Below are 26,040 nucleotides of genomic sequence, written 5' to 3' on the forward strand. Positions count from 1 at the left end.
CTGATTGTAAACATTTAATTGTATCCATTGAACTGATCTACAGCAGATAGCAAAGAATCTTGAGTGGTTTTTTTGTTTAACAAAAATCACCAATGCTGTTTTTTTCCTTTTAGCAAATGTTCATTCTATACAATCTTGAATGGTTGTTTTAAACTTACTCTGCAGTTGTGAACATTTATTATTAAATCATAAAAGCAAAACAAATTCTTTTTTTATGCATTGAGACCAACACATTCATTGTGCACGCTACACACTCACACACACACACACACTCACACTCACACACACACTCACACACACACACACACACACACACACACACACACACACACACACACACACACACACACACACACACACACACACTACTCCCCCTCCTCTCGCTATCTCTCTCTCTCTCACTCTTTCTCTCTTTCTCTCTCTCTCTCTCTCTCTCTCTCTGATTTCTCTCTCTCTCTCTCTGATCTCTCTCTCTGATTTCTCTCTCTCTCTGTGATCTCTCTCTGTGATCTCTCTCTCTCTCTCTCTCTCTCTCTCTCTCTCTCTCTCTCTCTCTCTCTCTCTCTCTCTCTCTCTCTCTCCCCAAGCTCTTCTAATGACAATACAAACAAATGAAGATGAAAAAGAAAGAAGATATGATTACGAAGTGATCAAAGATCACATTTCTTACTGAAAACTGCTCGTGCATAGGGTGTAGTACCTAGTAAGCGCCCACCCCCTACTTTGGGTGGGAATTGGTGCACAGGGGGGGTGGGCGCTTACAAGGTACTTTACGGTAATACATGTAGGGTTCAGGGCATTCTTACCGTCCATATTTAGTACCCGACTCCCCGATGAGTGAAGATACAACACGAGAAACATACCACATTTATTTTGAAAATGTGCTAACCGTCGACCATTCCTTGGAGTCATTTCAGGGGGCACCACTCTGGACAGTCAATCCGTCGAAGCGAGCTGAAGATTTCGAATCACAAATAAGAAGAGCACAGTTCTTTCTTCGAGTTCAAATGAGGTCTCTATGAAAGATCATCACTTTTTAGCTTAACGCTACACTGGAATTTACCAACAGAAATTAAAATGCGTGTGACGAAAGCACGACACACTTGAGACAGCCCACACAAAAGTAGATCTTACACGACCTGACCACACAGTTATGCCTATTCAAATGCGTTTTGAATCTTCTTTTTTCTCTGGCGGTACTGACAATATCGTTTTTGAAACAATCCCAGTGCACTAAGGGATTTATAGAGCAAATCTCAAAAATAATTATTGAACTCGGCGCTATGCGCTTCGTTCAATAATGAATTTTCTCGATTTGCTCTGTAAATCCCTTAGTGCACTGGGATGTCTCAATAACTTAAATTATTATGATGATGATGATGATGATAATTACGTTATTACATGTGTATTTTGATGGTGGAGATGCATTGTGGTTAACAGGACCGTGAGTCGTCGGATGTCCAGAGCCGCCTGTCGAGCATTGACAAGCGCTACCAGGACCTGCTTGACCTGGCCAAGCTGCGCAAGCAACGTCTGATTGACGCCCTGTCTCTCTACAAGCTCTTCAACGAGTCGGACGGTGTCGAGACCTGGATTGATGAAAAGGTACCACGCTTTACTTTCTCCTCCCTTTTTCGCATTCAACCCATACGCAGCCAACCGTCGCGATATAACCTTCGTTGTTGAAAACGACGTTAAACACCAAATAAAGAAAGAAAGATACTGTCTGCTTCTTTCTTGTGCCATGCACAAGTTGTCCACTTTTGTTGATTCTCAATTTCCATCCAACTAAGCATTCAGAAATCTGGTTTTGGTTTGGAGTTACTCTTGAATTTGATGATGGTGATATCTTTTCCTGCTGCAGGAAAAATTCCTGAACAGTATAATAGTGTTGTGTCTCTTTCTACAGAAGTTCCTGAACAGTATAATAGTGTTGTGTCTGTTGTTCCTGATACAGGAGAAGTTCCTGAACAGTATAACAGTGTTGAGTCTCTTTCTACAGGAGAAGTTCCTGAACAGTATAATAGTGTTGTGTCTCTTTCTACAGGAGAAGTTCCTGAACAGTATAATAGTGATGTGTCTGTTGTTCCTGATACAGGAGAAGTTCCTGAACAGTATAATAGTGATGTGTCTCTTTCTACAGGAGAAGTTCCTGAACAGTATAATAGTGATGTGTCTCTTTCTACAGGAGAAGTTCCTGAACAGTATAATAGTGATGTGTCTCTTTCTACAGGAGAAGTTCCTGAACAGTATAATAGTGATGTGTCTCTTTCTACAGGAGAAGTTCCTGAACAGTATAATAGTGATGTGTCTCTTTCTACAGGAGAAGTTCCTGAACAGTATAATAGTGATGTGTCTGTTGTTCCTGATACAGGAGAAGTTCCTGAACAGTATAACAGTGTTGTGTCTCTTTCTACAGGAGAAGTTCCTGAAAAGTATAATAGTGATGTGTCTGTTGTTCCTGATACAGGAGAAGTTCCTGAACAGTACAACAGTGTTGTGTCTCTATCTACAGGAGAAGTTCCTGAACACGATCGTGGTGACGGACGATGTGGAAGAACTGGCCATCATGAAGCATCGTTTTGACAGCTTTGACCACGAGATGAACGCAACTGCCTCCAAGGTGGCCGTGGTTAACCAGCTGGCCCGACAACTGCTGCAGGTGGAACATCCCAACGCTGCTGAGGTGGTGCAACGCCAGAACCAGCTCAACTCCACGTAGGTCATGCTGTGTCTGTGTGTGTGTGTGTGTGTAAATGTGTTTGTGTTTGTGTGTGTGTGAGAGTGTGTGAGTGTGTGTGTGTATGTAGCTCAGGTTACCTGTGGACTGTTACAGTGTAGAGGTGTATAGCTCAGGTTACCTGTGGACTGTTACAGTGTAGAGGTGTATAGCTCAGGTTACCTGTGGACTGTTACAGTGTAGAGGTGTGTAGCTCAGGTTACCTGTGGACTGTTACAGTGTAGAGGTGTATAGCTCAGGTTACCTGTGGACTGTTACAGTGTAGAGGTGTGTAGCTCAGGTTACCTGTGGACTGTTACAGTGTAGAGGTGTATAGCTCAGGTTACCTGTGGACTGTTACAGTGTAGAGGTGTATGTAGCTCAGGTTACCTGTGGACTGTTACAGTGTAGAGGTGTATAGCTCAGGTTACCTGTGGACTGTTACAGTGTAGAGGTGTATAGCTCAGGTTACCTGTGGACTGTTACAGTGTAGAGGTGTGTAGCTCAGGTTACCTGTGGACTGTTACAGTGTAGAGGTGTATAGCTCAGGTTACCTGTGGACTGTTACAGTGTAGAGGTGTATGTAGCTCAGGTTACCTGTGGACTGTTACAGTGTAGAGGTGTATAGCTCAGGTTACCTGTGGACTGTTACAGTGTAGAGGTGTGTAGCTCAGGTTACCTGTGGACTGTTACAGTGTAGAGGTGTATAGCTCAGGTTACCTGTGGACTGTTACAGTGTAGAGGTGTATGTAGCTCAGGTTACCTGTGGACTGTTACAGTGTAGAGGTGTGTAGCTCAGGTTACCTGTGGACTGTTACAGTGTAGAGGTGTGTAGCTCAGGTTACCTGTGGACTGTTACAGTGTAGAGGTGTGTAGCTCAGGTTACCTGTGGACTGTTACAGTGTAGAGGTGTATAGCTCAGGTTACCTGTGGACTGTTACAGTGTAGAGGTGTATAGCTCAGGTTACCTGTGGACTGTTACAGTGTAGAGGTGTATAGCTCAGGTTACCTGTGGACTGTTACAGTGTAGAGGTGTATAGGTCAGGTTACCTGTGGACTGTTACAGTGTAGAGGTGTATAGCTCAGGTTACCTGTGGACTGTTGCAGGTGGAACAACTTGCGTGAGATGGTCGACCAAAAGAGGGACGAGATCAACGTTGCTCATGGATTCCAGAACTTCAACATTGAATGCAATGAGACCATTGTAAGTACTGTAAAACCATTGTAAGTTGTGTGAAACCATTGTAAGTACTGTAAAACCATTGTAAGTTGTGTGAAACCATTGTAAGTACAGTAAAACCTCCCACTAATGACCTTGAAAATGTCCAGAAAAATCGGTCGTAAAAAGGAGGGGAGTTTGGGAGGTATTATTTTTTTTCACAGGGGAGGCAACTGTTGAACAGTTTGGTCGTACGTTATCCCATTTTGGTTCCCATTTGATGTGCATTTGGATTAGCATGATGTATGTGCTTACACCAGCGCATAGACAGGCAGACATAACACACGCACAGGTTAGTGTCTTTTAAACTGGGACAGGAAGAGTTTCCTCTCAGACATCAAAGGAGACGTCTCAAGACCTCAGGTAAGAAGGTCAGTGTCTGTAAACTGGGTCAGGCAGCTGGTCTCCGCTGGCAAGTATGGGTCATTGACCCGAGGTCTCAGTTGGTGAGCACAAACTCACAGAAGACGTATACACCAAATCGGTATTGAGTTGTCCTTCAAACTGCGCCTTTAATTGTGACAGCAATAGTTCAAACGAGGACAGCCACTGGACTTGCACGCACTACGGACTGCCACGCCTGACTCTTGATGCGTGTTCCCATGTGCTGGGTAATTACGAACTTCTGACACCCACTGGTAAAAAGGTCAAAGTCGTTGTTGACCCTATGTTTTTAGGGACGGTCGTCTAAAAAAAGGAGGGCGTCGTTGTTGACCCTATGTTTTTAGGTCGGTCGTCTAAAAAAGGAAGGCGTCGTTCTTGGGAGGTTAGTTAAAGTGCTGCACTGTTGACAGTAGTTACAAGTTAAGATAGTTGTGCCTTAAAGTGCTGCACTGTTGACAGTAGTGAGCAATTTTTTGATTAGTGCTTTTGTGAACAAGAAACAATTAACAAGTGGCTCTATCCCATCTCCCCCCCTTTCCCCGTCGCGATATAACCTTCGTGGTTGAAAACGACGTTAAACACCAAATAAAGAAAGAAAGAAAGAAAGAAAGTTGACAGTAGTTACAAGTTAAGATAGTTGTGCCTAAAGTGCTGCACTGTTGACAGTAGTAACAAGTTAAGATAGTCAATATAACACTTACCTCGACAGTACTATTCTTGCACATTATCTATTATAAGCCGAAAAAATTGGACAAAACGCTGAGTGGGTACAATTATCTCCCATAACCATGCGCCACCGTGGATCCCAAGCACTGTCCGAGTGCTTCCCCCTTACAGGATGTAGGTGGCGCGTCCTCTTTCTTTTTTCGCGCGTGTCAGACCGGCTGTGTTTCTGCTACGCTCCCGGATTATTTTGGACTAAGAGGCTCCTTTTCTGTGTGGACTATCACCTGTTGGATTATTGTGTGTTATTCCACTTCTGGCTTGAGGCTACGTTGTGTTTCCTTCAACTTGTGCCTCCGTTTTTGTGTGGCGGACTCGGCGTGCCTCCCGTCCTACTTCGTGGTGACCGGTCGTCTGCTTCTCGTTTCGCCGCATTCACTTGAGTATTGACCTAAATTTTCTTTGAATTTTGTTAATTCTCGGTCTTTAAGGGTACGTACAGGGCGAGGTAGGATGTCTCGTCCTGTTTTGGGCTCTGGTTCTACGGAACCAGAGTCTGCCGGGGGCAACCCTTCTCCGGGCGCCCAGCGTCATGTTTTACGCACGGAGAAGGGGATCTTTCGGCGCTCCGACTCTCCCTCCCCAAACGCTTTGCGTTTGCGGCGAGGGAGGGCGGAGAAAGCCTGTTTGAGCAAGCTCAATGCGAGCTTGCTCAAACAGGCTGGGCTTGAGCCTGGGACTTCGGGCGGGGCTGCGCCGTCGAAGGTTCGGGGAAGTTCGAGGGGAAAGAAAAAGCTTCTTTCTCCTTCTCCTTCAGTGGAACAGGCTTCCCCCCCTTCGACGCCGTTGTCCGGCCCTCAGTCTCAGGCTTCAGCTCCTCCCGGTTTCAAGCCTGGGGGGAAGGTTTCCTTCTCCCCCCTGGCTCGAATCCGGGGGCAGGTCGATTCCCAACCCTCTTTGGGGGTTGGTGAATCCGATCTAGGGGCTACTGGAGAGACTCAGGTTTTGACAGCCAACGGCCATACCACGTTGAAAACACCGGTTCTCGTCCGACCACCGAAGTTAAGCAACGTCGGGCCCGGTTAGTACTTGGATGGGTGACCGCCTGGGAACACCGGGTGCAGTTGGCATTAAAATCTTTCTTTTTCCGGTGCCTCTCCTGTGCCCTCCTCGGTTTCCACCGCTGTGGAAGCCAGGAGGGACACGGGTCCTCCTCTGAACTCCCTCGCTGGGTCGTCTGCTGCTGTTTTGACAGTAGTTTCGGCCTCCTGGGGGGGGAGATCGGAGGAGATGACGGGGTCTCTGAATTCCCTCCCCGCTGGGGTTGGGATGCGAATTGACCCCGTTCAGGGCGGTCCTGTGGGGGCAGGGGTTTCAGGCTTCGTGCCTACGACCACTGCTACTACGGTTCCCTCTGACGTCCGTGTGACTGGTGGCTGTCCCTCTTGAAACGCTCCGGCCGACTAGTTACTGGACGTGGAGGTGTTCGACAGAACGTGGTACTTCTGTCGAATGGTCAGGGCGACGGGAACATTGTTTCTGTTGCTCAGACCGACACCTCCGACCGGACCGTCTTGACCCCACGCCATTCCTTAGCGTCTGGTGTTCGGGTGACGGATGGTCCGGACCAAGGGTCCGGAACGTTCCAGGCTTACGGGTCGGGATCGAACCGGACCCACGGGTCCCGACTGGACTTGACCTCCGGGTTTGGTCCGGACGGGACCCATGGTACGGGACCGTACCGGACCTTAGGGTCCGGTGCGGGACAGTACCTCTGGCCCTTGCCGGACCCCCCGGACCTACGGGTCCGGATGGTACGGTACGGGACCAGTGTTTCGGTCGGGACCGGACCACCCGACCACCTCTGTTGGTCTGGGTGGTCTGGCACCGAACCGGAACACACCGGACCTACGGGTCCGGAGGGTACGGTACCGGACCAGTGGTCCGGTCGGGACCGGACCACTCGACCACCTCTGTTGGTCCGGGTGGTCTGGCACCGAACCGGACCATGCCGGACCTACGGGTCCGGATGGTACGGTATGTCCACGTCCGGACCGAGCCACCCGAACACTTCTGTGGGTACGGATGGTTCGGTACCGAACGGGACCTCCGGATGGTGCGGGACCGGACCGAATCTACGGGTTCGGATGGTCCGGTACCGGACCACCCGACCACCTCTGTTGGTCCGGATGGTCTGTCACCGAACCGGACCATACCGGACCACCGGACCTACGGGTCCGGATGGTACGGTAGGTCCACGTCCGGACCGAACACTTCAGTGGGTACGGATGGTTCGGTGCCGTACGGGACCTCCGGATGGTATGGGACAGGACCGGAACACCGGACCACCCTACCGGATCGGTCCGGACCACCCGACCACCTCTGTTGGTCCGGATGGTCTGGCACCGAACCGGACCTACGGGTCCGGATGGTACGGTATGTCCACGTCCGGACCGAGCCACCCGAAAACTTCTGTGGGTACGGGTGGTTCGGTGCCGAGCGGGACCTCCGGATGGTACGTGACCGGACCGGACCTACGGGTCCGGATGGTCCGGTCCGGACCGGACCACCCGACCACCTCTGTTGTTCCGGATGGTCTGGCACCGAACCGGACCATACCGGACTTACGGGTCCGGATGGTACGGTGTGTCCACGTCCGGACCGAGCCACCCGAACACTTCTGTGGGTACGGATGGTTCGGTACCGAACGGGACCTCCGGATGGTACGGGACCGGACCGGAACACCGGACCGGAACACCGGACCACCCTACCGGACCGGTCCGGACCACCCGACCACCTCTGTTGGTCCGGATGGTCTGGCACCGAACCGGACCTACGGGTCCGGATGGTACGGTACGTACGTCCACGCCCGGACCGAACCACCCGAACACTTCTGTGCGTACGGATGGTTCGGTGCCGAACAGGACCTCCGGATGGTACCGGACCTACGGGTCCGGACCTACGGGTCCGGATGGTCCGGTGCGGGACCACCCGACCACCTCTGTTGGTCTGGATGGTCTGGCACCGAACCGGACCACCGGACCTACGGGTCCGGATGGTACGGTATGTCCACGTCCGGACCTAACCACCCGAACACTTCTGTGGGTACGATGGTTCGGTGCTGAACGGGACCTCCGGATGGTACGGCACCGGACCGGACCACCCTACCGGACCGGATCGGCACCCCCGACCGGACCGGACCATTTCTTTTCTGATCAGACCCCATGGGTTCCTGTTCAGTCTATAAATGGCGGGGGTTCGTTGGCTGGGCTGACCCAACAGTCGCAGGGTTGTTGTTTTTCTCCCCCTTCGGCTGCTGGAGACGTTTCGTCTTTGGGGCAGGGGTCTTCGCGGCCTCTTGCTTCTGTGGGCGTTTCTTCACAGCCTGCTTCATCGCTTTCGGCTCTTCCCCCTCAAGCTCCCTACACTCCTGCTTTTGAGGAGTTGTCGGGAAGTGAAGAGGAGAGTGAGTCGGAGGACGATAGGGAGGAGGATCAGGGTCGCCCTGAGGTTAACACTGAACCTCTACCCTTGCCGGTTTCTGATGGAACTTCCGAAGCTATGCTTCGTACTTTCCAACAGTACATGACAGACATCACGCGGCGTCTTGACGTCACGGATGCCTCTCTTAAGCGTCTGTCGTCTAGTGTTGACACACAGGACGTGGACCCGGGGTCTGAGGACGAGAGGCAGGAGGCTCGTCCTCGCACAGCTAGAAGGACGTTTGAACAGTTTCAGGACGTCCTTCCCTGAGACGCCCTCTCGTCCTTTGAGTCCGCTTCGGCCCGGGCGCGGGAGGCTCACGCCGCGTCTGCCGGCGGCTCGTTTTATGAACGATCCGGCCGCCGGCAATTCGCGTTCCACCCTAGTCTAAGTGCCACGGTGGAAGCGGCAGCACATCGCCTGAGGAGTACAGATTCACGTGCAAACGCGACCTATGTTCCTCGGGAGGACGCGGGTTCAGTGCCATGCTTTCCTTCGGGAGGCGCACCTCCACTGTTTCCTCGTGTCCAATCTGTTTCGTCCCTCCCTTTTCCCTTTGACTCTCGAACTCTCCCTTTCCAGACTTCGAGTGTTTAGGGTGGGACTGACGGTGATGTGTTCGTTGGGGAGGTGCCTTCGGTCAAGAAGGTGGAACTGAGCTCTGCTTCGTTCCACAATCTTGAGGCCACCGTTTCTTCCACAGTCGAGGCCCAATCACAGGCCTTGACATGGATGAGCACGCTGTCCACACTGTTGGACCCTCCCAATCGGGCAGAGTCCGATTCCACTCGGGTCCTTGACACGGTTCGAGTGGATCGGGCTTTGCATGCCGTGCGATCGTGCGTGACGTCTGCGGCAGAATTGGCCATTGGAACACGGGTCCACTTTATTGGCCCTGTTCCGTGATCATTTTCTGCCTACTTCTATAGTGCCTCCGGATATGAGGAAGAGTCTGAGGAACACGTTTCCTCAGCCTTCTTCCCTCTTTCATCCGGACACTGTTCGTTCTGTGGTGGAGTCCACACGCCAGAGGAACACTGATTCTCTGATGGTTGGCCTCGCTGCTTCGGCGACGGCGGCGGGGAGTAAGAGAAGTGCTACAGTCACCTCCAGCTCCCAGCCTCAGAAGAAGAAGAAGAAGCCAGTTTCACTGCCTCCTTCTTCCTCCTCTTAGGCGCCTGTTGCGTTCCCAAGCAAGACGAAGGGTGCTCAGACAGGTAAGGGGAAGCAGCACCACCAGGGGGGGTGGTCGCAAGCCTGCGCCTGCCCGCCAGCAGAATTTTCAGTGAGTCCCGGCCCTACGTTGACGCCCCCTCAAGTTGCCCCTCTTTCGTCCGGCGGTTTCCTTTTTTCGGGCCCGCGGCATGTGGGGCAGACTGGTCTCCAACCAGTTTTTCTTGAGGGTGGTGTGGTCGGGGTTTTCTCTACCGCTGTCGTCACAACCTCCATTGTCCGCTCTACCTTGGACGTTCCCCCCTCCTCGAGAGCCTGCCAGATGGCAGGCTCTTCAGGACGAGGTGAACTCGTTGGTCGAGAAGAAGGCGGTCTACCCCCTTTCTCAGCCTTCTCTGGGGTTCTGCTCCCGCCTGTTCACCGTCCCCAAAAAGGACGGCCGGTTCAGGCCGGTGTTGGACCTCTCCACCTTGAACTTGTACCTTCACAGGTGCAAGTTCAAGATGGAAACCCCTTCGTCGGTCCGGTTGGCCATCCGGCCAAACGATTGGGCCATGTCTGGGACCTCCAGGATGCTTACTTCCACATCCTGGTGGCCCTGGGGTACCGACATCTGCTCTGGTTCGTTTGGGAGGGCACGGTGTTCGAGTTTCGGGCCCTCCCATTCGGCCTGTCCTTGGCCCCTCTGATTTTCAACGGGGACAACAACACCACATGCTTAGCTTACCTTCGCCACCAGGGGGGCACCAATTCTCGGTCCCTCTCCCTGTTGGCGGAGGAGATTCTGCTCTGGTGCCAGACCAATCAGGTCCGGATGTCAGTCCAGTTCGTTCCGGGGAAACTGAACGCCCTGGCCGACATTCTCAGTCGGGGCGATCAGGTTCTCTCCACAGAATGGACCATCGCTCACAACGTTCTACAGCGTCTGTGGGCAAGGTGGGACCGTCCTCTGATCGATCTGTTCGTAACTCGATTCAGCGCTCGGCTTCCCAGGTACGTCAGCCCCTTTCGAGACATGAATGCGTTCCACTTGGACGCATTCACTCTCTTGTGGAGGCTCCTCGATGCTTACGCCTATCCCCCGACATCTCTGATTCCGAGGGTGCTGGCAAAATATCTGCAGGAACGACCAAGACTGATTTTGGTCGCGCCTTACTGGCCAACAGCTCCGTGGTTTCCAGATCTTCGCGGTCTCACCCACGTAGACCCTCTACCTCTGGATCTGGACGGGGGAGGTCTGCTCCAGCCTCGATCATGCCTCCCTCATCCACGTCCAGAGAGTCTGTGCTTGACCGCATGGCTCTTGTGCGCTCCAAACTGCTTGCACTAGGATTGCACAAGAGTTCAGTAGAGTTTTCCTTGAACGCTAAGAGGCGATCAACTAATCAGCTCTACGACTTACGCTGGAGAGCTTGGGCCACCTTCGCCTTGTCCAAGGGGATAAAGCCGCTTTATCCCTCAACACAGGACTTGGCCAACTTCCTGGTGGAAGTGTATCAAAAGAAGAGTCTTTCTTCTAAGACTCTTCTTGGATACAGATCTGCCATCGCTTCCACGATTGCGGCCGCTACTGGTCGCAGAACTGAACACTTGATCAGGTCCTCCCTCATCGCTAATGTCCTTTCGGGTATTAGCAATGCAGCGGTGTCTAAACCTCTGGTTTCATTTCCCAAGGGGGATGTCTTTCTGGTCCTCAAACTCCTGCGTAGCAATGAGTTTGAACCCCTGGCAGGCATCAGTATCAAGTTGCTGATTTTTAAGACTAATTGTTCCTCATCGCTTTAGCCACTTGCCGTAGACTCAGTGGTATTCAAGCTTTGAGTGGCCTGGACTTTGACATTGAGTTCACCACACAGCAGTGGTTGCTAGCATGGTCACGTCAGTCTAAGGTATGTTTCTTGGGTATATTTTCTTTTACGGTAGTACTGTTCGAAAATTGCCTGGGTATCTTAATCCTTGGATTTAAGTGATTTTGATTAAGGAGTTTAATACTCTACATATCACCCTCACACCACTCTGGTATTCTGTGCAAGAATAGTACTGTCGAGGTAAGTGTTATATTGACTGTAAGGCTTCTTTTTAAGCCTACTGTCTATATGATACTTACCGAGACAGTACTATTAGAGTTTCCCTCCCGCCTCCCCTCTTGATATGTTATGGGCTTTTTGAGGGTCTGCAGCTCATAAAGAAAGAGGACGCGCCACCTACATCCTGTAAGGGGGAAGCACTCGGACAGTGCTTGGGATCCACGGTGGCGCATGGTTATGGGAGATAATTGTACCCACTCAGCGTTTTGTCCAATTTTTTCGGCTTATAATAGATAATGTGCAAGAATAGTACTGTCTCGGTAAGTATCATATAGACAGTAGGCTTAAAAAGAAGCCTTACAGTTGTGCCTAAAGTGCTGCACTGTTGACAGTAGTAACCAGTTAAGATAGTTGTGTCTAAAGTGCTGCACTGTTGACAGTAGTAACAAGTTAAGATAGTTGTGCCTAAAGTGCTGCACTGTTGACAGTAGTAACAAGTTAAGATAGTTGTGCCTAAAGTGCTGCACTGTTGACAGTAGTAACAAGTTAAGATAGTTGTGTCTAAAGTGCTGCACTGTTGACAGTAGTAACAAGTTAAGATAGTTGTGCCTAAAGTGCTGCACTGTTGACAGTAGTAACAAGTTAAGATAGTTGTGCCTAAAGTGCTGCACTGTTGACAGTAGTAACAAGTTAAGATAGTTGTGTCTAAAGTGCTGCACTGTTGACAGTAGTAACAAGTTAAGATAGTTGTGCCTAAAGTGCTGCACTGTTGACAGTAGTAACAAGTTAAGATAGTTGTGCCTAAAGTGCTGCACTGTTGACAGTAGTAACAAGTTAAGATAGTTGTGCCGTAAAGTGCTGCACTCTTGACAGTAGTAACAAGTTAAGATAGTTGTGCCTAAAGTACTGCACTGTTGACAGTAGTAACAAGTTAAGATAGTTGTGCCGTAAAGTGCTGCACTCTTGACAGTAGTAACAAGTTAAGATAGTTGTGCCTAAAGTGCTGCACTGTTGACAGTAGTTACAAGTGAAGATAGTTGTGCCGTAAAGTGCTGCACTCTTGACAGTAGTTACAAGTTAAAGGCACAGTAAGCCTCCCGTAAACCATCACAGAACTCCCCGAGCGTCTAAATACAGTACAAGCATACTTCCATTTGAACGCTCACCGAACGGGAACATCCTGGCTGCTTTCTGTCGAGCATGAGACATTTTCCAAGAATTTATTTTCGTGGACTTGGCCCTGAAGAACAATGGCGCCTCATTTTTGCGCTAGACCTAACTTTTAAAATCTAAATAATAAATTGACAGCTTGTTACACAAACATTCTTTAATCATAAAAGAATTCGTTTTTCATCAAGACAAGATCAGAACAATTCGAAGTTGTGAAAGTTTAAAAAAAGAAAAGCCCGGAAGCAGGGTCACGCAAGGGTCGTAGCAGACGACGGCCCGGTTTATCAGTGCAAATCGCCGTTCCTCTCAACAGTCAAAAGCCATCGCTAGAGTTCTTGTGAACCACAGCCGTTGTTTCGTGCATAAAAAACGTGCTATTGTAGATAAGCTCACGTCGAGTCGCATTCAAATGACTAACTATGACGACTGCATTGTGAAAAGGGGGAAAACTGGATCACACGGGTTCACGATGGCTCAGGGGTAAGATAAACCACGCAAAAATAAATTCTTTGAAAATTGTTCGCTCTTTACGGAGGGCACCTAGGATGTTCTCAATTGGTGAGTGTTTAAATGAAAGGGTGTTTGTACTGTGTGTAAAAGCCTGACCGTATCTGTGATGGTTTACGGGAGGCTTACTCTGCCTTTAAGATAGTTGTGCCTAAAAGTGCTGCACTCTTGATGGCAGGGCTGGATCCATGAGAAGGCCAAGCTGATTGAATCAACTGACGAGCTTGGCAACGACCTTGCTGGTGTCATGACCTTGCAGCGACGGCTCAGCACCATGGAGCGTGACCTTGCTGCTATCCAAGCCAAGGTAAGACCTACATTTCTTTGTTTTTATTTGTGTGGGTTTGGTGGTGTTTTTTTTTTTTTTGGGGGGGGGGGGGGGGGGTGGCGGGGGTAGGGTAAAGTCTGATGCTGTCCGTATTGAAATCAGTGGCTAGGTTTCAGGTATAAATGACTTGTGTGCAGCTGTCAGTGTTGAAGTCGGTGCTAGGTTTCAGTGTGTGAATGACTTGTGTGCAGCTGTCAGTGTTGAAGTCGGTGCTAGGTTTCAGTGTGTGAATGACGTGTGTGCAGCTGTCAGTGTTGAAATCAGTGCAAGGTTTCAGTGTGTGAATGACTTGTATGCATCTGTCAGTGTTGAAGTCAGTGTTATGTTTCAGTGTGTGAATGACTTGTGTGCAACTGTCAGTGTTGAAGTCAGTGTTGAGGTCAGTGTTAGGTTTCAGTGTGTGAATGACTTGTGTGCAGCTGTCAGTGTTGAAATCAGTGCTAGGTTTCAGTGTGTAAATGACTTCAGGCATGGGAATTGTCCGCCGAATTTTTTTCTGTTCCGCCGAAAAAATAAAGGGGGGAGGCACACAAAAAAAGCACTGGTTACTTTTGCCTTTGCGCAAAAGCCCGCGAAAACTTTCCGTACTTTGTTCACGCACTGCTACCGCCCGCCTCAGTTACTTGAACTTTTATGTTTGAAAGTAAACCAGATTGCACAGATTGTGTTACAAGTTACATTTTCCTGTTTGTCTCAACAGATCAATTTTTTAACAAATTTAAACCATATAATACATGTATATATTTTTTTTCTTCAAAAAAGCAAAAATTGGTACTAAAAACTCTGATTCTAAAAACAGAATTTAATGGCAAACTTGGAGCTCAGATGACACCAGATTGCACCATCTGGGTTCTTTGGAGAATTTTTTTTCCGGGGGGGCATGCCCCCGGACCCCCCAAGTAAGGCTTTGCGCTTCGCGCCGTCAACTTCAGCCTTTTTTACAATTTTCAATTCCCATGCCTGTGACTTGTATGCAGCCGTCAGTGTAAAAGTCAGTGCTACGTTTCAGTGTGTGAATGACTTGTGTGCAGCTGTCAGTGTCGAAATTGGGGTTGAAGTCAGTGCTAAGTTTCAGTGTGTGAATGACTTGTGTGCAGCTGTCAGTGTTCAAGTCAGTGTTAGGTTTCAGTGTGTCAATGACTTGTGTACAACTGTCAGTGTTAAAGTCAGTGTTAGGTTTCAGTGTGTGAATGACTTGTGTGCAGCTGTCAGTGTTGAAATCAGTAGTAGGTTTCAGTGTGTGAATGACTTGTTTTTAACTGTCAGTGTTGAAGTCAGTGGTAGGTTTCAGTGTGTGAATGACTTGTGTGCAACTGTCAGTGTTGAAGTCAGTGCTAGGTTTCAGTGGGTGAATAACTTGTGTGCAACTGTCAGTGTTGAAATCAGTGCCAGGTTTCAGTGTGTGAATGACTTGTGTGCAACTGTCACTGTTAAAGTAAATGTTGAAGTCAGTGTTGAAGTCGGTGAAGTCAGTGCTAGGTTTCAGTGTGTGAATGACTAGTGTGCAACTGTCAGTGTTGATGTCAGTGTTAGGTTTCAGTGTGTGAATGACTTGTGTGCAACTGTCAGTGTTGATGTCAGTGTTATGTTTCAGTGTGTGAATGACTTGTGTGCAACTGACAGTGTTGAAATCAGTGCTAGGTTTCAGTGTGTGAATGACTTGTATGCAGCTGTCAGTGTTAAAGTCAGTGCTAGGTTTCAGTGTGTGAATGACTAGTGTGCAACTGTCAGTGTTGAAATCAGTGTTAGGTTTCAGTGTGTGAATGACTAGTGTGCAACTGTCAGTGTTGATGTCAGTGTTATGTTTCAGTGTGTGAATGACTTGTGTGCAACTGTCAGTGTTGAAGTCAGTGTTGAAGTCATTGTTAGGTTTCAGTGTGTGAATGACTTGTGTGCAACTGTCAGTGTTGAAGTCAGTGTTGAAGTCATTGTTAGGTTTCAGTGTGTGAATGACGTGTGTGTAGCTGTCAGTGTTGAAATCAGTGCTAGGTTTCAGTGTGTGAATGACTTGTATGCAGCTGTCAGTGTTAAAGTCAGTGCTACGTTTCAGGTGTGTGAATGACTTGTGTGCAGCTCTCAGTGTTGAAATCGGGGTTGAAGTCAGTGCTAGGTTTCAGTGTTTGAATGACTTGTGTGCAGCTGTCAGTGTTGAAATCAGTGTTGAAGTCAGTGTGGAAGTCAGTGTGTGAATGACTTGTGTGCAACTGTCAGTGTTAGAATGTCAGTGCTAGATTTCAGTGTGTGAATGACGTGTATGCAACTGTCAGTGTTGATGTCAGTGTTGAAGTCAGTGCTAGGTTTCAGTGTGTGAATGACGTGTGTGCAACTGTCAGTGTTGATGTCAGTGTTGAAGTCAATGTTAGGTTTCAGTGTGTGAATGACGTGTGTGCAACTGTCAGTGTTGAAGTGAGTGTTAGGTTTCAGTGTGTGAATGACTTGTGTGCAACTGTCAGTGTTGATGTCAGTGTTGAAGTCATTGTTAGGTTTCAGTGTGTGAATGACGTGTGTGCAACTGTCAGTGTTGAAGTCAGTGTTGAAGTTATTGTTAGGTTTCAGTGTGTGAATGACTTGTGTGCAACTGTCAGTGTTGAAGTCAATGTTGAAGTCATTGTTAGGTTTCAGTGTGTGAATGACTTGTGTGCAACTGTCAGTGTTGAAATCAGTGTTGAAGTCATTGTTAGGTTTCAGCGTGTGAATGACTTGTGTGCAACTGTCAGTGTTGAAATCAGTGCTAGGTTTCAGTGTGTGAATGACTTGTGTGCAACTGTCAGTGTTGAAGTCAGTGTTGAAGTCATTGTTAGGTTTCAGTGTGTGAATGACTTGTGTGCAACTGTCAGTGTTGAAATCAGTGCTAGGTTTCAGTGTGTGAATGACTTGTGTGCAACTGTCAGTGTTGAAGTCAATGTTGAAGTCAGTGTTGAAGTCAGTGAAGTCAGTGCTGGGTTTCAGTGTGTGAATGACTTGTGTGCAACTGTCAGTGTTAATGTCAGTGTTAGGTTTCAGTGTGTGAATGACTTGTGTGCAACTGTCAGTGTTGAAGTCAGTGTTAGGTTTCAGTGTGTGAATGACTTGTGTGCAACTGTCAGTGTTGAAGTCAGTGCTAGGTTTCAGTGTGTGAATGACTTGTGTGCAACTGTCAGTGTTGAAGTCAGTGTTGAAGTCATTGTTAGGTTTCAGTGTGTGAATGACTAGTGTGCAACTGTCAGTGTTGATGTCAGTGTTAGGTTTCAGTGTGTGAATGACTTGTGTGCAACTGTCAGTGTTGAAATCAGTGTTAGGTTTCAGTGTGTGAATGACTTGTGTGCAACTGTCAGTGTTGAAGTCAGTGCTAGGTTTCAGTGTGTGAATGACTTGTGTGCAACTGTCAGTGTTGAAGTCAGTGTTAGGTTTCAGTGTGTGAATGACTTGTGTGCAACTGTCAGTGTTGAAGTCAGTGTTGAAGTCATTGTTAGGTTTCAGTGTGTGAATGACGTGTGTGCAGCTGTCAGTGTTGAAATCAGTGCTAAGTTTCAGTGTGTGAATGACTTGTGTGCAGCTGTCAGTGTTAAAGTCAGTGCTACGTTTCAGTGTGTGAATGACTTGTGTGCAGCTGTCAGTGTTGAAGTCAGTGCTAGCTTTCAGTGTGTCAATGACTTGTGTGCAGCTGGAGTCACTGCAGAATGAGGCGGATCGTCTGGAGGGAGAGAAACCGGAGGAGGCTCAGGCCATCAGAGAGAAGATTGCGGAGATCAACAATGTCTGGCTCGACCTCAAAGACATGGTAAGTTTGAGGGCTTTGTGGAGATAAATTTACTTTGATGGATGTCAAACAACAGGATTATGACCTCTGACCTCTGGGTGAGAAGCTAGGAGACGGAGGAAAGACATTGTATGAATGTATTTTCTTCTTTTTTGAGGGGGAATCGAGACGAGGGTCGTGGTGTGTGTGCGTGTGTAGAGCGATTCAGAGTAAACTACTGGACCAATCTTTAGGAAATTGTACATGAGAGTTCCTGGGTATGATATCCCCAGACGTTTTTTTTAATTTTTTCGAAAAAAATGTCTTTTATGACGTCATATCCTGCTTTTCGTAAAAGTTGAGGCGGCACTGTCACACCTTCATTTTTCAATCAAATTGATTGAAATTTTGGCCAAGCAATCTTCGTCGAAGGCCGGACTTCGGTATTGCATTTCAGCATGGAGGCTTAAAAATTAATTAAATTACATATCTTACCCAACTCACATATTGCAATTAACCCTAGTTCAGTGCTGGTAACGCTGTACGCGTGCCCTTGGTAACAAGGGAGTCAATCACATATTCTTACGTCAACTCACATAAATAGCATGAACTTCAGTTCATTGCTTAGGTATTGAAGTAGTACTCGACCCTGGTACAGGGGGAGGTAACTCCCAAAACAAAACCAGTCCATAGTCAAGGACAGGAGTCACCTCCCCTACCGGTAACCCCGCGCATGCGCGAGCCCTGCTACCGGTCATCATTTCCACCCACTTCAACACTACTGATAGGACGTGTTGTAGTTCTCTGGCAATTTTTTGCCTTGGCCTTTGTGGAAGGCCATTTGACCTTGGCCTTTGTGGAAGGCCATTTGACCTTGACCTTTGTGGAAGGCCATTTGACCTTGGCCTTTGTGGAAGGCCATTTGACCTTGGCCTTTGTGGAAGGCCATTTGACCTTGGTCTTTGTGGAAGGCCATTTGACCTTGGTTTTCTGCGTTGCGTCTCTTCTTCTTGGTAAGAACGTTCTTGTTTTCGCAACGCATTTCGACAGTTTGTAATTTTCGCCTTCCCTGTGAAATTTTGTCACCACGTGTTACGTTGGCACTTCGTTTCATTATGGCGGATAAGGGCTCGAAGAGCAAGTCGAAGCAAGTCTCTCTTCTCGCTTCCCAGGGGAAGGATAAAGATAAAGATAAAGCCAAAGCGAAGCCCAAGACGCGAACCTCGGTAGCTTCTACCCCGGCTAAGCCGTCTGTAGTGCAGGTTTTCGATCCCGCAACTAAGGAGTCTGCACGCGTGTCTATCGACTCTACGTCGTCTGCACGGGTGTTTCAGTCACCCCCTTCGCTCTCGCCTGTTGCTCGGCCGAGTGATGTTGTGACTAGGGATGAACTCTTGTCCATGTTTGCCGCGCTTAAGCAAGATTTGCAGTCTATGCATTCGGCTGAAAGGAGCGCGGCTCGCTCGACGGTCGCTTCCCTACCGCCTTGCGTGGGGGACGTTTCGTCTCTTTCTCGGCTTCGTGCGTCAGCCACCATTACTTCTGCTGACATCGGACCGGACTGTTCTGGTCTGTTGACCGATTCACCTGGTTTCCCAGGGGAGTTTGGTCTCTCAGCACCGCCCGTCTCTAGCGCTCCGGCGTTGGGTGGTGTTAGTGGGAGTTCTCAATTTTTGGGGGGCTCTCACATACCTGTTTTCCCTGGTTTCGCTTCTGCGTTTCCGCCGGGATTTCGGACGACTCCTCCTCGGCTGCATTCTGCCCCTGTGGCGTCTGTGCGGGGGAGCGGTGACGTGCGCCAGTCTGTCTCCCTGGGTTCAGCTTCGGCTGTTCCGGCCTCTGGGGGGCAGGCAGCAACAGCTTCCTTGTCCGTTTTCGGCCTGGGAGAGGTTGTCAGCGGTCAACGGCCTGCTACTTCCGGTTCGGCTTCGGCTGTTCCCCTCACTAGTACGCAGGTGGTAGCCTCCTCCGGTCTCCCCTCGGGGTTTCCTGTCGCGGCTACCCACGGAATGTCGCTCTCCACTTCGGGGTTTGCTTCGGCGAGCATTTCCGGCGGAGGGCAGCACATCGGTGTTTCCAGTCGCAGTGACCCTGCTATTCCGGCTCCGGTGATGCACCGACTTCGTCCGCTACTACCGGTTTCGCTTCGGCGGTTCCGGTTTCCGGTAGCGCTGTCGCTGGGCAATTCTTGGCTAGTGGTTCTGCACTTCAGAGTTTTGGTCAGCCGGCTTTGGCCACTTCCTCCTCTGGTGTTCCGGCGGATGTGTGGGTTTCCGGCGGGATTCCGGACCACTATTCTGACAAAGAACAGGAAGGTTGCTTCGAGGGAATAGAGGGTGATGACGATCGTTCTGAGTCAGATCCTCCTTTGCGTATCCCCAGCAAGCTTGTCCCTACTCTGGAGTTGGCGGCAGAGATCACTTCACGGTATTTTCCCGAAGGTGTCTCGGCCGAATCTTCTTTCGCTGTTCCTCCTCCTTCCGCTATAGCAGATTTTCCGGGCATCGGGGATGCTAAGGCGCGGTTTTGCTTTGTCGAGTCGCCTTCTGTCCCTTTTGCGATGGCTCAGGTGTTGGGTGCAGACGCTGCCTCACCCTTCCCTCTTTTGGTCGCTCATGGCAATGCTCCTGCATCTGCTCAGCCTTGGTTGGCCTCGGCACAGGCAGGCGGCGGCCCACCAGCCAATTCGAGGAGAACGCGGCTTCCGAGCAAGCCGCACTCCCTCCTCTCCTCGTTTTCGTTGCCCAAATCGCCACTTCCGGTGACACTGGAACTGGCTCGTCTGCGGCAAGACGGGTATAGCCGCGAGAGAACCGCCGTTTGCATGGACCAGGGTCTCCTAGGGCTAGAGGAGAGCAGGCGTTCCTCCCTTGAGCTTTCCTCTCTGGCGGAAACGCTGATTAGGTCTTTGACGAGAGCCATTACGTCATCCATTGAACCTTTTAAATTTTGGGATGACGCGGTAGAGGCAGACGCAGCCATGCTCCTGGCTGCTCTAGCGAAGTCACTGACACCCAGATGACGAACGCGGCTCGTCTCTATTCACAAGTTGTGTTTTGGAGACGTGAGGCCCTTCTCAACGGCTCGAGTTCGCCTCGAACACATGAGGCTCGAGCGTGGGCGACTTCATTCGCTGTCCTCAAGTCTGGAAGGATGTCGGACGTTCTTAACGCCGCTTATTGGACATCTCAGGACGTCTTTCTCAGCTACTACCTTCGGGACATTGCCAGCACTCGCCTCACATAGTTCATACCCTCCCAACCATCCCCGCTAACATTTTTATATGTTGAAGGTGTGTGTTTCCGTGGGGGAATGACGACTGGTAGCAGGGCTCGCGCATGCGCGGGGTTACCGGTAGGGGAGGTGACTCCTGTCCTTGACTAAGGACTTGTTTTGTTTTGGGAGTTACCTCCCCCTGTACCAGGGTCGAGTACTACTTAAATACCTAAGCAATGAACTGAAGTTAATGCTATTTATGTGAGTTGAGTAAGTATATTAATTAAATGAAAATTTATGGTTGAAATTTTCGAGACAACTCTAAAAAAGAGTGACCAATACCCATACTGGTATCAAGTCCAGACCAATACTGAGTCTCTCTTCCGTATGCGTGCGCATATGCCGCCATGTTTACATTCCTACCTCAGCGCTCAGTCAAGTTGGTCACTATTTTGTACGCTCTGGCTGTTTTACAGCTGTTGTCACTGAGTCTTTTGACTTTGTTACATTCCTCTTGGTTTTTTACTCTTCGTTTTGACTTCGCCACTATGTCGGGGTGAGATCTTTCCTTGTTTTTTCATGATTTTGGCCACAATTTGGACTTGTAAAAATTTTCTGAAAATTTTGTCTTGAGTCTTTTTGTCATGGCTGATAGTGCCAGGAAGAGGCATACTCCCAAACAGGTGGCTGCTGAGTCCTCTCTGTCTAGGAAAACGCCTAAGAAAGCTAAACAAACCGGCCAGGCTGCTGTTTTAGAACCGACCTCCAAGAAATGTATTGATGTTTTGGTCGATTTACCGGCTACCTCCATTTTGCCTGTTAGGTCCTCGGACAAGGTCGTTCATGAAGATAAGTCTGTTAAAGGGACTTCCTCTTCTGTGGGTTCTGGTTTGGCTTCTGCGGACGTAACTGCTTTGCTACTTTCGCTCAGTTCGCAGGTTACATCTTTGGCTGCAGAGATTTCTTCCACGAGAGCGGAACTTCGGGCTCTTCCTTCCGGGGTGACGGATGTCGCTTCGTTGGGCAAGGTTCGCCCTTCCCCTTCCGCCACGGTCACGCAAGTGGATGTTCATGCTTCACAGGATGCTGATGACCGTCACTTCCTTTCGTAGAGTGGTCCGTCTTCCGGCGTTCCAGTTCAGTCTAAAGGTATGTCAGCTACGCAAGTAACCGGGTTCTCCGGCCAAAGCGTAGCGCGTTCTCAGGAGAAAGTAACCCCCCTCGTACTCTGTCGGGGCGAAAGTTCTGATCTCTGGGCTGGCCAATTCCGCTCAGGCGGTCGGTCAGTTCAAGGTAAGGACCCTGAGAAGCGAACGGAAGTCTTGGTGCACCCCGCCTTATCGGAAGATTTGGGCCAGGGTGTGCAGCTTCCGCTTCCGCCATGGGGGCAGGAAGAGGGCAGTAAAGCTGACTCCCCGTCGAACTATGGTAGTCAATGTGGGGGTCAGCTTCCGGATTGCACGGATGTGCATGAAGGGAGTACTGATGATGGTGCTTCCGCTATGGGGGAATGCACTAAATTCAGGTTGCCGCAGAAGCTGTCAAACGCTGTTGCGTTGGCAGCTGAAACGGCTTTCAAGTATTTTGAGGAAGGGGTGGTTGAGTCTAAGGCTCAGTTTGTTCCACCACCTTCTGCTCTCAGTGATTTCCGGGGTTCCAAGGAGGCTAAATGTCCTTTCCGGTTTCGGGAATCACCGTCGAAAGTTCTGATGAAATTTCGCCCTCAGTCGAGTACTCAGAGCTCTACTGTGTCTTTGTTGTCACAACACAGTGAGGCACCTGAGTCGACTAAGCCTTGGCTTGCTCAAGCTGATCAACAAGCTCCTTCTTGTTCGGCTGGCTTTCGGAATTTCAAATTGGGTACTCAGCCTATCAATCTGATTGAGGCGTTTGCTCTACCTAAGTCAGCTCTTCCGGTTACACCGGAACTAGCCACTCTGAGGGAGGATGGGTATAGTAGGGACAGGCCTGTCCTCTATACTGAAGCCTCCCTTTTGGCATTGGAGGAAACTGGAAGGTCTCTGTTGGAGTTGGCTTCCATGTCGGAGTCTCTCCAGAGATCATTGTCAAGGTCAATTGCAACTTCGCTTGATCCATTTGAATTTCGGTTTGATGCCTCCTCGGAGGATGTGACTACCCTTTTGGCTACTTTAGCCAGGGTTTCGCAGGAACAGATGAATCTTCCGGCCAGACTGTATACTCACGCAGTACATTCCTTCAGATCGGCTTTTCTAGCTGGGTCTAGGATCAGAGATAAAGGCACGATTGATAATCTGAAGGTCTCACCTTTCACGGATGGCTCTCTCTTGGGTCGTACATCTCTCGATGCTCTGCAAAAAGAGACTCAAGATGCAAGAGATTTAGCCATTGCTCGTATTGCGCATCAGGGTTTTCAGAAAGCGCAGAGCAAGCCTCAGGTTCAGAAAAAGGCACAGCCTTCTTCCTCTGGTGGGGGCAAGGCACAGAACCAGAGCACTTCTTCTCGAGGTAGGGGGCGAGGTGCTCCTTATCAGAAGAGGGGCTCTTCTTTTGGTGGTTCTAGGGGGTCGGGGCGTAAGCCCCACCCCCCAATGATGCCTTCCCGAACCGCTGATCCCTGTAGCCCCCACCTTCGTGGTGGCGGGCGGCCCCTCCAGGGCTCTCGCTTCCTGGTCACACATGGTGGCCAGCGAGTGGATCTTAGGGATAGTGCGTTCGGGATTCCGTCTTCTCTGGGCAGAGGGAAAGGCTCCTCTGACCAGGATACCTCCGCCTTTCAAGTTCCCAAGAGACCCGGAGGCCAAGTCAGCTGTGCAGGGAGAGGTGACTTCCCTCCTTTTGAAAGAAGTGATCGAGGAGATTCACGATCAGGGGTCTCTGGGGTTCTATGGCAGACTTTTTGTTATCCCCAAAGCTTCAGAGGCATGGAGACCGGTTCTCGATCTGTCAACTCTGAACAGATATCTTCGAGTTGTGAAATTCACAATGGAGACTCCTACCTCTGTGCGAGAGGCTCTCCGGCCAGGAGACTGGGCCACTTCTGTCGACTTGACGGACGCCTATTTCCATGTTCTCATGCACTCAGCGGACAGGAAATGGCTGCGCTTCCGCTGGGGAGAGAAAATTTTCAGTTCCGAGCTCTTCCTTTCGGTCTCTCTCTCTCCCCTTGGATATTCACCATGGTCATTCGTCAGCTCTGTGCCCTGGTGAGACAGGAGGGTGTGCGTTTGAGGGCATACCTGGACGACTGGCTGATTTTACATCAGGACCAGGACCTTTGCAGAACGCACACACAGAGGGTTCTCAGTCAGGCATGGCAACTCGGCTTCACAGTGAATCTGCTGAAATCGGAGTTGAAACCGTCCCAACATTTCACTTATCTGGGGATAGAGTTCAACACCTTGAATTGGTCAGTCCGCCCTTCTCAGAGAAGGATGGACAAGTTGCAGGCTTTGATTCGCTCTCTTTACGGAAAGAATCTATCCACGGCTCGGGAGTTGTCCTCGCTGCTGGGTCAGATGGAATCTATGGCTCCGCTGGTTCGGTCGAGTTGGGGAGTTGGTTCGGCCGTACCACGTGTGTGTGGCTCCTTCCCTGGGTTTCGCAGGGAGTTCCCATTGCTCCCCCTTCCCCGGAGAACGATCTGTTCACGGACGCCTCCCGGACAGGTTGGGGAGCACATCTGGCAGAGCAGACGGCGTCAAGTGTTTGGGACGCCAATCAGGTATCTTGGCACATAAATGCACTGGAGTTAGAGGCTGTTGCTCTTGGTCTTCAGGCGTTTCTGCCTCTTCTGACAGACAGCCATGTCAGGTTACATACAGACAACATGACTGTAGCGGCCTACATAAACCGCCAGGGTGGGACTCGGTCTCAGAGTCTGTCAGACAGCGCTTGTCGCATACTGATATGGTGCAACACTCATCACATCCTTCTGTCAGCAACATATCTGAAGGGCAGTCTCAATGTTTTGGCAGATGCCCTGAGCAGGGGGGACAAAGTCCTACATTCAGAGTGGACACTGTCCCACCAGGCTCTACATCGTCTCTGGGCTCAGGTGAACAAGCCGTTCATCGACTTGTTCGCGACAAGGTTTTCCACCAGACTACCTCTCTTTGTGTCACCGTTCCCGGACCTTCAAGCATGGGGGGTAAACGCACTCGAGATGGATTGGTCAAGTCTGGTGGCCTATGCCTTTCCTCCATTTCGCCTTCTGGGCAGAGTTGTGAGAAAGGCAGACATAGAGAGGCCAGTGCTGGTTCTGGTTGCTCCTCTTTGGCCCAGCCAGCACTGGTATCCCGATCTACTCCGTCTTTCAGTTCGTCCTCCAATTCCACTCGACGTAAGAAAGGGCGATCTGTTACAGCCTCGGTCAGGCATACCGCACGAAAATCCACAAGCGCTACAGCTTCACGGGTGGATTCTGTCAGAGTCTCTCTGCTCCGTGCAGGGGCCTCAGCTTCAACTCTGATTTTGGTGCAGCATGCTCACAGGGATTCAACCAACTCAGTGTATTCTTCACACTGGGCGGCTTGGTCGAAATGGTGTTTGGTAAACGGCGTTGATCCTCTCTCTCCTAGGTCTATGCAGGTGGCCAACCACTTGTCCTGGCTAGCAGATCAAGGAGGTTCTCCCTCTTCTCTGCGAGTTAGGAGATCTTCGATCTCTTCTACTCTTAAGCAGTTAGGTCACAAGATTAACCTGAGTGGGGTTATTGCTAGTGTCATCAAGGGCGCTTCTCTTGACACAGCTCGTTCCAAGGCACAGCTCCCTGCTTGGGACCTGTTTTTGGTTTTGCGGTTTCTTGCTTCTGAGTTTGAGCCTCTCCATGCAGCCAGTTTGGCTAATGTGACGCGAAAGACTCTTTTCCTGGTTTTACTTGCTACCTCTAGGCAGGGTAGCGAAGTTCATGCGTTATCAGGACTTTCGAGGGATATTTCATTAGAAAAGGATGGCTCTATTTCTCTTAAATTTAGACCTGACTTTCTTGCTAAGAACCAGAAGCCTGGTCAAACATCCCCTCTTATTCGCATTCCCCCTTGAGCAATGTTCTTGCTCCTGGAGACCCTGATGTATTTAACTGCCCCGTTAGAGCTCTCAGCAGCTACCTGTCTCTGACTTTGCCTATTCGCTCTGTGTCACGGTTCAATATCACAATAAGGTGATTATGAACGGTTAGTTACTTCTAACTAACTAACCACACCACGATCCACTCTCGCAGTCATACAAATAAATAGAATCAACAAAAGTGTAAGTTTCAGACGCCTGTTTATGTAATATCAGCCACCTCCCTCGAGACTTAACTCCAAAAGATGTTCTTTTTAAAATGGTCACTGACAAAAATGCCAGTTAAAGTACAGAAAATAATAATAACACGCTGATCCCGTGTATAGTTAGGAAATATAGCTGTCTGCCTTAACCTTTTAACTACCATACCGCCCGATACCGCCCGTC

General features: G+C 49.7%; 1 protein-coding gene and 1 non-coding gene across 6 annotated transcripts in view; both read left to right on the forward strand.

Annotated features, from left to right (window-relative positions):
* The window catches only part of LOC138952069 (spectrin beta chain-like), a 165,459-nt gene that overhangs the window by 57,830 nt on the left and 81,589 nt on the right, over positions 1 to 26,040 (forward strand). For all 5 annotated transcript variants that reach the window (XR_011451293.1, XM_070323641.1, XM_070323643.1 and 2 more), the window contains exons 17-21: positions 1,441 to 1,605; positions 2,516 to 2,718; positions 3,827 to 3,923; positions 13,524 to 13,652; positions 17,317 to 17,433. Coding sequence is in view for 4 of the 5 variants with exons in the window: in XM_070323641.1 (XP_070179742.1) it covers positions 1,441 to 1,605; positions 2,516 to 2,718; positions 3,827 to 3,923; positions 13,524 to 13,652; positions 17,317 to 17,433 (711 nt within the window). In the remaining variant the exon portion in view is untranslated. The remainder of the gene's footprint in view (positions 1 to 1,440; positions 1,606 to 2,515; positions 2,719 to 3,826; positions 3,924 to 13,523; positions 13,653 to 17,316; positions 17,434 to 26,040) is intronic.
* LOC138954021 (5S ribosomal RNA) lies at positions 5,997 to 6,115 on the forward strand. Its single transcript, XR_011451689.1, has one exon. It is a non-coding gene; the product is annotated as a 5S ribosomal RNA (ribosomal RNA).

Source organism: Littorina saxatilis, linkage group LG17 (assembly GCF_037325665.1).
Source record: "Littorina saxatilis isolate snail1 linkage group LG17, US_GU_Lsax_2.0, whole genome shotgun sequence".
In the NCBI taxonomy this organism is placed as follows: Eukaryota; Metazoa; Mollusca; class Gastropoda; order Littorinimorpha; family Littorinidae; genus Littorina; species Littorina saxatilis.